This window comes from Nanorana parkeri, unplaced genomic scaffold, assembly GCF_000935625.1.
Source record: "Nanorana parkeri isolate BGI_ZX_2015 unplaced genomic scaffold, ASM93562v1 scaffold81, whole genome shotgun sequence".
NCBI classification, from domain to species: Eukaryota; Metazoa; Chordata; class Amphibia; order Anura; family Dicroglossidae; genus Nanorana; species Nanorana parkeri.
This window is the reverse complement of record NW_017306349.1, coordinates 2,481,239-2,495,679: the sequence shown is the minus strand read 5'-3', so window position 1 is coordinate 2,495,679 and position 14,441 is coordinate 2,481,239. Positions and strand designations below refer to the sequence as shown.

Below are 14,441 nucleotides of genomic sequence, written 5' to 3'. Positions count from 1 at the left end.
CCCCCCCCTCCCCTCTCTCAGTTCCTCCACTGTTCACTGCGGGGACAGACAGGGAAAGGGGCGGGCACAGCTGGCTCTGGCTCTAGAGAAGCAGAGCCAGCTGTCAATCAGACACAGCCAACCAGAATTTACAGGATTGTTTATTCTCTGAGCCAACATCTCAGTCCGGGAAATAGATTTTGACCCTGGGGGATTCCTTGAACAAAGACGGCTCAGTTCTTCTGTACAGAAAAGCATATAAAGACATAGACCTGGAGCGTACAAAATCTGGAGCTGTGCATGGCAACCAATCAGCTTTTCTCTTTCATTTTCAAAGCTTACCTGAACAAAGTGAAGATAGAAGCTGATTGGTGATTGTTGGTAACTGCTCCAGATTCTGCCTGCTCCAGTTTTCATAAATTCGCCCCACTGCTATTTCTGGTACCTGGAAGCTTTACACATACAAATTAGGGGTGTATATACGAGCAATTTGGAGAAACAGCACCAGGAAACGTTCGTTCTGTGCTAATGGAGGTATAAACAAATGTTTTTAGTATATTTTCTTTTTAGGTCTAATGTAATGATAGGAAAATAATACCACCTTGGCCACTAGATGGAGCTGAGGAGCACAGGAGATACATACTACTTTCCTATGCTCCTCAACCCCATCTAGTGGCCATAATGTGGTACTTGCCTAATATTACATTCTACCTGAAAAGAAACTATACCAAGAATGTTTGTTTTTGCCTCCATTCGCACAGAGTGAACGTTTAATGGAGCTTCACAGGACACGGCTCTGAGAATTGTTTATTAATACAACACTAAGCATGCTGCACTTAACATTAAAAACATTTGCTGCTCGGGAACCTTAATAAGTAAGTTTAATTTCTATATAAAAATAAAACACTTTACAAAAAATAAAAAAGTGAAGACAGTCATGGATTTTTTATGTTTTAATACCATTTTTTTCAGATACATATACAGTACATACTTTCTTCGTGGCAGTGCAGCTCATGAAGGACCTTTCAGCTTTCTGTAGGACGTGGGTCCAATCTTCCATATCTGTTTTCCTCCAGCTTTGGAGTCACAGACGGTTCAAGTCTTCCTTCGTGTCGTCTACGTATCTTATCTCTGGCCTGCTGATACGTCTTCTGCCCCTTGTCTTCACCACTGCTTTCCTCTTTCTCCCATTCTCTCGGCACGCCATCTCCATCTAGCTCTATTTTCTATTATTATGCAACAGTCTCTGCAGCATATCTAAATATAAACGTGCTACTTCTTAATTTAACTTTAACGTGCTGATTCATCGAGCTTCCCTCGTACTTTGCATTCTCATACTTGAGGTATTTTCTGATCTGATTTTTTTTGCTTGAGACGCCAGGTTCCAGAACCGTTTATTTCCATTGATCTAATTATAGCTTTGTAACTTTGTTCCTAATCTGTTAACTACCTGAAATTCATTCTGCCCGTTTTTAATGTTCTATTAATACGGTATGGTCAAAGGTCTGTTCATACCTGACCATCATGCCTGCCAACAGTAGGTGAGTGCAAGTCCTCCAGTGGAGGCACTAATGATCTCCTGTGACCCAAAGTCAGCATATAGAGGGCTGCTGCCTAGTGCAGGGCCGTGCTGCAGCCGAAAAAGATCCTGACAATATTGTCAGGATCGCACCGGCTGCATGATTGACAGCCGGCTCTGCCTCTCTAGAGCCAGAGCCAGCTGTGCCCGCCCCCTCCCCGTCTGTCTTTTCAGTGGGCACTAGAGGAACCGTGAAGGGAGGGGGGGGAATCCGTACGGGGAGTGGTGACTGAGAGTCACCACTCTCTACAGGGAGTAGATCGTGAGCTGGGGCGATCAGCGGTCACATGATCGTATATAGAGCCGGCGTGTGACAGCTGCAGTATCCCACGACAGTTCGAAGTATTGATAAGAGCACATTTTACTCTCCCAATACTTCTCCTTTAATAGGCTCTTCAAATATTTACCCTACTAGAAAACTTACAGGTCTCAAGTTACTGCTGAAGACCTTAATTACGTTATAAGCCAATTTGATTTGCAACAGTCCACTGATACCGAGCCAGTTAATAACGAGTCTCTAACAATTCAAAGCATTGAGTTAGCTTGAACGGAGTCCATTCAGAAAATGGATGGTAGTAAATATTTTCAGAATGAATGGGATGCTTTTCAATCTTTTAGAACAGAGGCTGCAGAAAAAGAAATGGAGGACTCTGTGTTCTCAATTTCTTTTCCATGTTAAAAGGGAAATATCAGGGGTCTAAAGCCCGAAGACCCCCCCCAACAGTTAAAAAATAAAAAATAAATAATAAAAAATAAATAAAAAAAACATCCTGGTATGACATCACATGACGCCGATAGTGCACAGCGCTGGGTGATGTTATACGCCTGCTGGGGGGGGGGCAAATTTTTTTGTTCTTGCCTCGGACACAAAAGGAGCTAGCTACAGCTCTGACAAGATCTGAGAGTGCTTCGCTAGGGGGAGGCTTAGGAGCAAAGGGGAAGGCACGCGGCGACCCAATGATCACAACCCACCAGTTGAGAACCAAGGCTGTATATTATACTGAATACCGTTATTACAGATATTAATCACATAGAGTTACCAGGATACCATTTTTTTTTTATAGCACTTGACCTTTATTACCATGCCCATATCGTACATCAACTTCACCGCTTTCCTTCGCACACAGAGTTAAGTTATTTAATAGGTTTGCTTTCTCTTTGCTCCCCATGACCATCTCCGAGTTATTATTTTTTCATAGGACCTGTGTGCTCTGCTCAGACCAAGTCTTTTTTTTTACTATCCATAAATTTAAAGATTTGTTGGGGGATTTGTCTCACTCCCTTCAGCAAACCTGTTGTTCATTTGGAATGTTTGGCAACCTGATTTCCTCTTATTTTCCGCTTCTGTTGCATTGTTTGCAACACACGAATAATGAAAATGTTTCTTCGGCGTTCTATTAGCTTCTCTTTTCTTATTGTTTATGGCTTTTAACGCTATACGCAAGCCACGTCGCTTTGGTTTTTAGGCTTTTAAAAGTATTGCCCGTGGGATTCCGTTGTCTAATGTGTTTACATAAAATCAATTTGAAACACTGCTATTTATGTTCTGTTTTTTTTTGTTAACAATGTTTCGTAACTATGTTTCGGAAACCTGCCCTTTGGCGTAGGGAAATTGGCTTGCTTAAAATGAGATGTTTTTGTCTTTCCAGTTTTAGCTTGCTGTTTACTACTTAGATTAAATTAAATCATGTCATGGTCTGTTGTCCAGAATGTGCTTTAAACAAACATTAGTGATCAACTCTGCATTGTTTGAAGTTAAAGGAGAACTACGGGGTCAGTACTTTTCCCCATAGTTCTTCCCAGGGTCACGGGAGGACACAAACCAGCGTCCTACCGCCACTCAAAGCTCAGTATACCGCGAGCTACAGCTCTCTTTATACTGAGACGCCGCAGCCGGAACGGATCCTGAAAATGCTGTCTGGATCCACCCAGCTGCATGAGTGACAGCTGGCTCTGCCTATCTAGAGGCAGAGCCAGCTGTACCCGCCCCCTCCCCACGTCCGTTCCGTCAGCCAGAGCTGGAGCATCTGACAGGGGAGGGGGGGGGGCAGAATCCCTGCAGGGAGCCGTGAGTAACAGTCACGGCTCTCTGCAGGGATAGATCGAGAAGTGAGCGAGCGACTGTATGTGTTCTCTCACTTCCCGATCTACTGAGTCGACCTGTGACAGTTTCATTGTCACACGTCGGCTCCAACTATGGGGAGGAGGGAAAATCACTCACCTCATAGTTCTCCTTCAAAGGAGAACTATGAGTGAAATGCACTAATTCCCATAGTTAGAGCTGACATGTGACACTGCAGTTGCTTGAGAACTGATCGATCACAAACCGCTGAGTTCACGATCTTCTCCCTGTAGACTCAGTGTCAGTCACCGGACCTCACAGGGATTACCCCCTCTCCTCTCCATTCCTCCAGTGCTGACTGAAGGGACAGACATGTGAAGGGGCGGGCACAGCTGGCTCTGGCTCTAGAGAGGCAGTGAGGTGGATCCTGACAATATTGTCAGGATCCTTCCCGGCCGTATTGGGGTTCTGTGCTGTCAGCATATAACGTGCAATAGCCTACTATATGCTGAGTTTTTTGGGTCACAGGAGAACATTGGTAAATGTCCTCCTGTGACTCTAAAGAGAACTACGGCCAAAAAAAGGTTTGGCCATAGTTCTCTTTTAACAAATCCAACAACATAATTTATATATGAGTCTTCTATTAACATAGTATGTAAGGTTGAATAAAGACCAAGGTTCAACCTATGAATTAAGTACCCCATGAAATTACACCCACGATTGCCATTTTAAAATGTTTTGCCCTACTGTCATTACACCAATCAGTCCAAGGGTTATACAAATCTTACATTATTATCATGTCCTAAGTCTGCCCAGACTTTTTTTTTTTCTTTGGGCAGGGCGTTGAGTCTCTTCCTATTAAAATTTGAGGGTTTGTAACATAGTCTAGTAATTAACTGTAGCTTATCTTAACCCATATGTAATTCAACCCCAAATACCTAAGCACCATCCCACCAAAAAGATCATCATTCATACTGTTTTTAGATCACTTTTCCATAGAGACCAGTGCCACCACCTTTTCTATTTACCCTATACCTTATCACAGGCCTATACCTCATTGGCCTTCCACTACACAGGCTATCCCCCCTTCAGTCTATCATGAATGCAGCTGCTAGACTCATCCACCAACCTCTCAGTGTCTGCAACCCCCCTCTGCCAATCCCTCCACTGGCTTCCACTCGCTAAAGGATAAAATTAAAAATATTACCAATCACTTACGAAGCCATCCACAACTCCGCCCCCCGATATATCTCAAAAAGCTCAAAAGAAGCAAAATATAATTAAAACACATTTACAAGTTAGACCAAAATGTATTCTATAAGGGAGTGTCATACTCTCCTATGTACATGCAGAAGGGGGATGAACACTTAGGCCCCATTCACACCTGACCGTTTTGTAGCGCGTCCTACGCTCGATGAACGCTCTACAAAACGGTCAAAAAAATAAATAGCATTGTAGTCAATGGTATCGTTCCCACCTGTCCGTATTTCCGCCCGTCCCGAACGCACTACAAAACAGCCCACGCATGAAAAGGTCCCGGAGCGTTTTTTGCTGCGTATTGGTCCATTTTGTAGGGCGTTTTCCATTTGTATACTGCCAAGTAGCCTTTGGAATCGCGCGACGGTCGCGCGACTTTTTTACCGCGAATCGCGGTAAAAAAACCGCGAGATGGTCGCGCGACAGACGCGCATATTACAATACGCATAGGTGTGAATGGGGCCTAAAAGGACAGGAGACCCGTTTTTTCTTTGCTGCAATTTCCTAATACTTACAGGTCTTATCCCTCCCCTCTGCCTGTGACTAGACAATCAAAGGAGAAGCAGAAGACTGATGAGCTATTCTCTCTGTCAACCTGCTTTCTCCTGCTATCAGCATGTTCCTAGGTAGCACATTGGCTCCTTGTGCTGACACTGCTCTCTGAGCTCTATTGTTCATGGTTTGCGAAAGGCTGATACCAGGTTAAAGGAGAACTATGAGGGGGAGGGGGGGTGCTTTTCACTCACCTCATAGTTCTAGCCGACCTGTGACAATGAGACTGTCACAGGTCTGCTCAGTAGATCGGGAGGTGAGCGAACACATACCGGCGTTCGCTCACCTCTCGATCCTGTCACGGCTCTCTGCCGTGACAGGGGAGGGGCTGGATTCCCCCCTCCCCGCTCCGATCCGCCAGCGCTGACTGGCGGAACGGACGGGGGAGGGGGCGGGTACAGCTGGCTCTGCCTCTAGATAGGCAGAGCCAGCTGTCAGTCACGCAGCTGGGCGGATCTCGACATCGATGTCGGGGATCCGCTCCGGCTGCGGCGTCTCAGTATACCGCGAGCTGTAGCTCCCTATATACAGAGCTTAGGGTAATGGGAGGATGCTAGGTTACCCTAAGGAGAACTATGGGGAAAAGCCCTGACCCCATAGTTCTCCTTTAAATTCAAGTACTTATGATGCTTGCAAAAAAAACCAAAAACAATATAAAAAGAATATACAGTTGCGTTAATTTGCGTCTTTTATATCTGCCTGGAGTTCAGCCTTTAAAGAATATTTTAAGCAAATTGGGATGTAAAAAAGAAAAAAGAATCACAGTGTTGCGCAGAGTACATTGAAATAAAGGATAAATTGCTTTTGCATGCAAACTCCCATTGCCAAGTAACCAACAGGAGAATATTAATCATTTTGACACAGTCTATTGCTTTCCATAGCAGAAAGCCTGAATAGGAGTCATGTGATCCTAGCACCGCTCTATGCCAGGATAATCACTTAAAATGGCCACATCCAGAGTTAATTTGGTATTACATTGTAACATTAATCCAGACAAAAAACAGACTTGGCCAGAAACATGCTCATTTTTCCGGTTGCTGAACCATATATAAATCCAGGTATTGTTCCTGGTGACAGGTTCTCTTTAATACGTACCTGTCTTGTTGAAAGTACGGGGATTGATATTTTCTTTTTTTTTCTCTAAATACTGGTTATTAAGTAATTTAGTAGCTGTAGGGTCACATTCAACTGGACTTGATCTGTAAGCAGGGGGCCTAACTACAGACCATGGGGCCCCATATCCTGACGACCTCTCTCTGAGCTGTGATTAAGGACACATAGATTTCAGAGACTCCTTATTTACATCTGACATCAACTTGCACTGTAGACTTTACAGAGCATTAGGGTTGTCATCAACCACTCCACAAGGGGTTATTCACTAAGGCAGCCGAGTGAATAATCGAGCCAAAGTGAAGCGAGCCGAACGCCGCTCAGCTATTCACGTCGGCCGTACATCAGCTAAAATCAGCCGTATATCGGCTGGCTTCGGTTCAGCCGAACTTGCCCATCATGCCCGGGGTAGCCGAAGTGAAGAAGCTGTACCACTCAGTCGATCCAACATCTGGATCAGCTGAGCCGAACCTCCGGCAGTTCACTCGCTGCCGTTCGCCCCCTATTCTCATATGGGGCGAACGGCAGTGAGTGAATAGCCGAATGTCGCCGAAAAAAAAATTATATGTAAATAAAAGAAGAAATAAAAAGTGTGGGGCCCCCCTCCCAACCCATACTAGATCCTTTAGGTCTAGTAAGAATTTTAAAAAGGAATCTCACCCCCAAAAATTAGGGGGAAAAAACGTAGGGTCCCCCCCTAAAATTCCTAACCAGACCCTTAATCCGAGCACAGGCCTGACCGGGCAGGAAAAGGGGGGGATTAGAGAGCGCCCTTCACTAAAGGATTAAAAGAAATAGTAAATAAAGAACCCACACTTTCGTAAAAAAACCATTAGTTGAAAAAAGAAAGAATAAACAGTCCCCCCAAAAAAAGGTCAATCACCACGTCCAGCATTGTCCACGACGATGACGACTTGGCAATTTTTTTTAAAAAAAGCCGACCTGTCCACACCCGACGAACTCCTGCCGCAAAATAACCTGTTTGACAGGCACCAGCAAAAAGTAAACACATGGGCGGAGCTAGCGGTGGTATCACCACGGGCTCCGCCCCTTGGTTTTGCTTTGGCCGGGAACCTGTCACATGGGTTGGCCAAATCAAAACAAATAGGCTCCACTTAGTTGTTGTCATTCAGTGACATCCCAGGGTCCATCAAACGAGGACGTTGGGCAGTAACTGAATGACAACAACTACCCAGTTGTTTACGTTTTCAGGGAGAACGGTTGCCCCTGAAACGCGTCAATCGTGGCTGACTGTGGCTGGTGGACGGTGATGTGAGCGGAGGCTACCGTGTTACATAGTCGGGGCGATACCATGTTGGGTTAACAGAGACAGTGTGGCCTCTTGTTTGTTGTTGAAGCGTGATGATAACGTTTGCTTGTGAGTACATTTATCCCTTGTTTTATTTATCTTGGTAAACGATTTTACACACGGAGGTGGCGCTCTGTTCCCTTTTGTTTTCTAGGTCCACATACAGCTTGGGGCAAGGTGTATGGCTGCCTGTCAGCAAAAGCTTTGTGGTCCCTCCGATGGAGCTGTCTATCAGTCCACTGGCCAGCTGCAAAACAGATGTCCTGGTCACGGAAGATCCTGGTGATGTCCGGTAAGAATAAATATGGGCCGACCCATTACTTAACTGATACGATTCAACTGCATGGGAAGGCTTTGTTTTCACATTTCTATAATGATGTCGCATTAGTGATTTTGGATCTAGGAGGAGGGACATGCTAACTCTTAATGGATGAATGAAAAACAAAAACAAAGGAGTTTTTTAATTTTTTTTAGCACAGTGTCACGTGGTTCACGATACTGGGAATAGCGTTTTCACTATTTTTTTTCGGCACAGCAGCTTATTGTACATTCACAAACATTTTATTTCCGGGTTGTGGGTTCAGTAACCATCACTTCTAAACCATCTCTTCTAAACTGTGTATGCAGCTCCTTCCCAACAGATACTTTGCCCCTTTGTATTGCAAAAAGGCTGTATTTTTTAATTAAAATCTACATACAAAGCCATCCACAACTCCGCCCCCCGGCTATATCTCAAACCTCGTATCAAAGTATCACCCTAACCGTCCCCTCCGCTCTTCCAAAGACCTCCTGCTCTCCAGTAGTGATGGGCTGCATGTTCGACTCGAACATAGCCTGTTCTAGCGGTCGCTGAACGCCGAACATTGCGTGATGTTTGCGGTCTGTTAGACTTCTGTATATAGACTGCTGTATATATTAGAGTTCTATATAAATATAAATATCAATAAAATGTATATAAATATCATTTTTGCTTCAGCAGGTTCTATACATCATACAGAAGCGCCACTTTACGGTCAATGAAAGGGGACCCCCCAGGCACCATATATAAAGGAATTTTTCATTTTTAATGTTTCATTTTAAGTGATGTTAAATCACTGCTCCTTTAAAAATTGTATTTTTTAAATGTTTTTTTTTCATTGATACATGTCCCCCAGGGCAGTACCCGGATCCCCATACACTTTTTATGGCCAATAAATTGCATATAAGGCTTAAAAATGGGGACATTTAATTTTCTGAGTTCTACCCCCATAGACTTGCATTGAGTTCTAAGTTTGAATTATAACTTTTTCCACGCTCGAAAGTTCAAATTAGAACCGAACACGGGTGGTGTTGGGCTCATCCCTACTCTCCAGCTCCCTCGTCAACTCTTCCCATGCTCGCCTACAGGACTTTTCCAGAGACTTTTCTCCCTTCCTCTGGAACCCTTTACCCCAACCTGTCCATCTATCTCCCACTCTGATTGCCTTTAGGCGATCCCTTAAGACTCATCCCACCTCAACCTAACCGCTCAACCATCACGTTCTCAAACAATTCATCCCCACACAGCTACCTCCTCATGCATCACTTCCCCCTCCTTTTTAGATTGTAAGCCCTCAGGGGCAGGGCCCTCCTTACCATCTTGTCTTGAATTGTATTGTGATTGTAATGTCTTCCTTATATGGTAAAGCGCTGCGCAAACTGTTGGCGCTATATAAATCTTGTATAATAATAATAATAATAATTATACAGGTTTATAGGGATAGATGGGCCAGAGGTGACGGACCAGGATTTGGGGTATCAGGGCTACATCTCCGTGGCCTTGCCCATCTGGAACGGGAAGTGCAAGTGTTGGTATACAGTATTTATCTAAGGAGGAGAGCACAACCTCTGTAATGTTACTGTTGGCGCTACATAAATCCTGTATAATAATAATAATAATCAAATATCGTTCCCTTGGGCCCCCGGTGTTTGTTCTTATGCACATTTGTATTTCTTTGTAACTGCATCATCGTAACTGTATCAAAATATACATAATAGAGCATCATGAAAGTTGCTACATGTATCCTTATCAGGCCATAATCAAACCTTCCTCATGTTCCACCTCCACAGCGAGCGATGTCCTTGTGCAAATGTTAATGCTGCGCCCTCAATCTTGTAATAAACATGCTCTGATTCAAAGAGAACAAGTTAGTTGCCTCGGCAAGTTTGTATAAATTATATTAAAGATAGGGAAAGTACAAAAAGAAAAAAGAAGGCAAATATAAAGAGAACACAGAGGTCGAGGCTAGACACGAGAAGCTCTGAAAGCTCGAGCGTTTTCCATTTTCCTCTGATAATTCAACCCGAAGACATCAGATCCGTATATAAGCACACTTCCACCGCTTGAAAGATTCGTTGAACGGGTAAACAAAGAAGAAGTAAACAACAAAGATAGTTTTATTAAAGGAGAACTATGAGGGGGGTGCTTTTCACTCACCTCATAGTTCTAGCCGACCTGTGACAATGAGGCTGTCACAGGTCGGCTCAGTAGATCGGGAGGTGAGCGAACACATACCGGCGTTCGCTCACCTCTCGATCTTGTCACGGCTCTCTGCCGTGACAGGGGAGGGGCTGGATTCCCCCCTCCCCGCTCCGATCCTCCAGCGCTGACTGGTGGAACAGACGGGGGAGGGGGCGGGTACAGCTGACTCTGCCTCTAGATAGGCAGAGCCAGCTGTCACTCACACAGCTGGGCAGATCCAGACATAATTGTCGGGATCCGCTTCAGCTGCGGCGTCTTAGTATACCGCGAGCTACAGCTCCCTGTATACTGAGCCTAGGGTGACGGGAGGATGCTAGTTTGTGTCCTCCCGTTACCCTAAGGAGAACCATTGGGAAAAGCCTTAACCCCATAGTTCTCCTTTAACACCAATGTATTGCAAGAGCGGGTAATATTAGCGAACTACAAAGCATCAGTTGCTATCATTGAGAAGTAGCCCCCTCACACGGCAAAGGAGAATGGCCTTGGACTACAACCACCATTTGTTTAACAAGGAGGTATGCATCCGGACATTGTAAAAAGAATTCATGGATTAGTTTGTAGATAAGAGTATGATTTTTATGTTTACTTTAGTTAAAGCAACTTCGTTAAAGTTCTTTTGGTAGTGGGATTTTGGCACTACCAAAAGAAGGGGGAGGGGTATTGGCAGTAAAGGCTAAAGCCACTGTCGCAACAGCAATCCTGTTGCTGGCAACCTAAAACTTTCCCTCTTACCATTGTGGGAATGGCTAAAACCAATGGGATCTAGAGCTATGTTACAATAGTAATCCTGTCACTGGCAAACCGTTTCCCGTACTATTGTGGTGGTGGTAGGACTACAACCCCAGAGCAGTTGCATCACGACCTTCCTTTCTCTTTACCACTGGCTTGTCAACTTGTATCTTCCTTCCAGTAGTCCCCATCTGTCATTATGGCAGCTTCTGTCTTCTCTACCACTGGCCTTTTAACTCTAGAGACCAAGGACCTCCCATGAACCTTTTGCTCTTGCCATAATGTAGAACTCAACAATATTGCTTCACCGACATACAGAAATGCATTTTCATGGAATGTTGCTGCTACCAAATGAAAGGGGAGTGGTATTGTCAGCAAATGCTAAAGCCAATGGGATCTAGAGCTATGTTACAATAGTAATCCTGTCACTGGCAAACCGTTTCCCGTACTATTGTGGTGGTGGTAGGACTAAAACCCTAGAGCAGTTGCATCACGACCCTCCTTTCTCTTTACCACTGGCCTGTCAACTTGTATCTTCCTTCCAGTAGTCCCCATCTGTCATTATGGCAGCTTCTGTCTTCTCTACCACTGGCCTTTTAACTCTAGAGACCAAGGACCTCCCATGAACCTTTTGCTTCTGCCATTTTGTAGAACTCAACAAAATTGCTTCACCAACCTACAGAAGTGCATGTTCATGGAATTTTGCCGCTACCAAATGAAAGGGGAGTTCTCCTTGGTTAGGTGCTCAAACACACCATTACACTTGCATCATGTCACAAGCCAGGCTTAGTCGTGGACCCTCTATGTCTCTAGAGGGCAGTGTAGACGAGGAACCAATACAGTCTTCACCAGGGCACTCTGCACGGTACATTGGTCTTGTGCTGTGGACTTAAAAAAAGCAGTTAACCCTAGGCTCACCCCCACTGGAAATGACTGACAGCAAGCACAACCGAAGACAATTGTCAGGCAGACGTAACCAGGAAATTATTAATCAGGGTAGCAGTTATATGGAGAGGGGATATCAGGAGCAGGGTACTGGGCTCAGTATGCAGGGGCAAGGTACTGAACACCATCCACATGATGTAAAAGAAAATGTGATTCATCAGACCAGGCCACCTTCTTCCATTGCTCCATGGTCCAGTTCTGATGCTCACATGCCCATTGTAGGTGCTTTTGTCAGTGGGCATGGGTCAGCAAGGGCACCCTGACCAGTCTGTGTCTACACAGACCCATACACAACAATCTGTGATGCTCTGTGTGTCCAGACACCTTTCTACCAGAACCAACATTCACTTTTTCAGCAAATTGAGCTCCAGTAGCTCTTCTATTGGATCGAACTACACGGACCAGCCTGCGCTCCCCACATGCATTATTGAGCCTTGGCCGCCCATGACCCTGCTGCCAGCTCACCGGTTTTCCTTCCTTGGACCACTTTTGGTCGGTCCTAACCACCGCACAGCGGGGACATCCCACAAGAGCTGCAGTTTTTAGAGTTGCTCTGACCCAGGAGCAACTCTATTGTCGTCTAGCCATTACAATTTGGCCTTTGTTGGAGTCGCTAAAATCTTTATCAAACAATTATTTTACGTCAAGAGATTGTAAAAACTGAGTCTAAATAGTTTTTTGTTCCAGTAGTTATATTTAATGACAACGTATTCAAACACTGGCATTCATTTGTCTGCAGTATAACTGTGATGTAGATGAGGAAAAGGCTAACAAATTATTAATGATAATATTTAATATCATAACTGGAATGAATAAAAGAAGGAGGTCAAGCAATGGTAACCTCCATATTTTCTCACCACAAGGTTTTGTTAATGAACCTGTCAAGCTGTGTAAATTATTTCTAGCATGTTGTAAATTTAATTTGGCAGGTACTGATGTAACCTTACCTTTGAAATATTGCACAGTGACAGCGTATTTATTGAACGTTTATTAAAAAAATAAAATTAATGCGCAGTAATTCTTTCTGTTGTTTTGAAAAGAACAGTTGAGACATCACCACTGGAGCCAAGGTCTACGGCAATTTTAATTGCATGCCACTGTGTGATTTAAAGAGGAACGTCACCCTTATGTTTGAAATGACATCAAATACAATTTTAGAAATGTTTAGTAATGACAATCTACAAACAGATACTTCTAGATAATTGAAAGCTTTTTATTCTTTGCATTCCTTTTTTTTTCCCCCTCCCTTATCTTCTCACAGTGGCCATTTTTTTTACTAAGGGCAGATTAATCCATCTCCCTTTACTTCCTGGAACTCTGGCACATGTGACTAAGACATGTGACCATGCACAGAGGAGTAACTAGTGACCTCAGGGCCCCGGTGCAAGAATCCATGAAGCCCCCCCAAGAAAAAGATTACTTTAAATAATAAAAAAAAAATTTAGACAAAAAAAAATCAAAACAAACCACCTCCTCTTCCATGGCCCCAGCTTCCCCCCTTCTCGTCCCCAGCTTTCAGCTCCCTGACCCCACACTCTCCTCTCACATGTCCCCTTCATAATCTCAGCTCCCTATAACTCCCTCTTCGTGTCAGCAGCACGCCTCTGACACGCAGGGAGTGGGAGCTTTCCATAGAACACAGGCAGTTCTACGGTCAGCAGCCAGTTCTGTGTGATGAGGGGGCCGCTTCCCACTCATTGGCTGCTGCGCCGGCTTGGTCATTCTTCACGCTGCGCCCGGAACAAGGTGAGGGGAGCAGCGCGAAGCATGCAGGGCCCAGGACAGGAGGAAGAGGTCCCGAAACTGATATTAGCGGTTACCGGGATATTAAATATCCTGGTAATCAGCGCAGGGCAGCCATCAGGAGGGTACGGCCGATACTCATGTAAGGGGCCCTGGCAGCCTGGGCGGCCTGCCCGGGTCCCTTATATGACTATTGGCCGACGGTGAAGGGCGAGGAGGTGGAGGCCTGGCCCTAGCAGCACAGGGCCCCAGCATTGCCGCTCCAGCGGCTTTGAGACAAGCTAGGGCCCCATCAGCGACGCTGCTCGTCTGATGTCGGACTGGCCGGAAGTGACGTCACTTCTGGCCGGTCTGGCGGCAGACGAGGCCATGTGTGCAGGTAAGAGGAGCTAGGAAGGAAGGAAGGAAAGGAGGGAGGGGAGGGATGCAGCCCTGACCAGCCCACCAGAGACCCCTTCAGAGCCCACCATATTGACCAGCCCACCTGAGACCCCTTCAGAGCCCACCATAGACAGTCTCAGATGGGCTGTGCAGCATCTATGGTGGGCTCTGCAGGGTCACTCTCAGGTGGGTCCTGTGCCCAGCGCGTCACTAAGCCCTGCGTCCAGCGCGTCACTAAGCCCTGCGTCCAGCGCGTCACTAAGCCCTGCGTCCAGCGCGTCACTAAGCCCTGCGT

The 14,441-nt window shown here is 45.2% G+C and overlaps 1 protein-coding gene across 1 annotated transcript in view; it reads left to right on the top strand.

Moving 5' to 3' along the window:
* ASTN2 (astrotactin 2) overlaps positions 1 to 14,441 on the top strand; it is a 153,019-nt gene that overhangs the window by 58,263 nt on the left and 80,315 nt on the right. Inside the window, exon 6 of the mRNA XM_018577002.1 lies at positions 8,003 to 8,140. Coding sequence (XP_018432504.1) covers positions 8,003 to 8,140 — 138 coding nt within the window. The remainder of the gene's footprint in view (positions 1 to 8,002; positions 8,141 to 14,441) is intronic.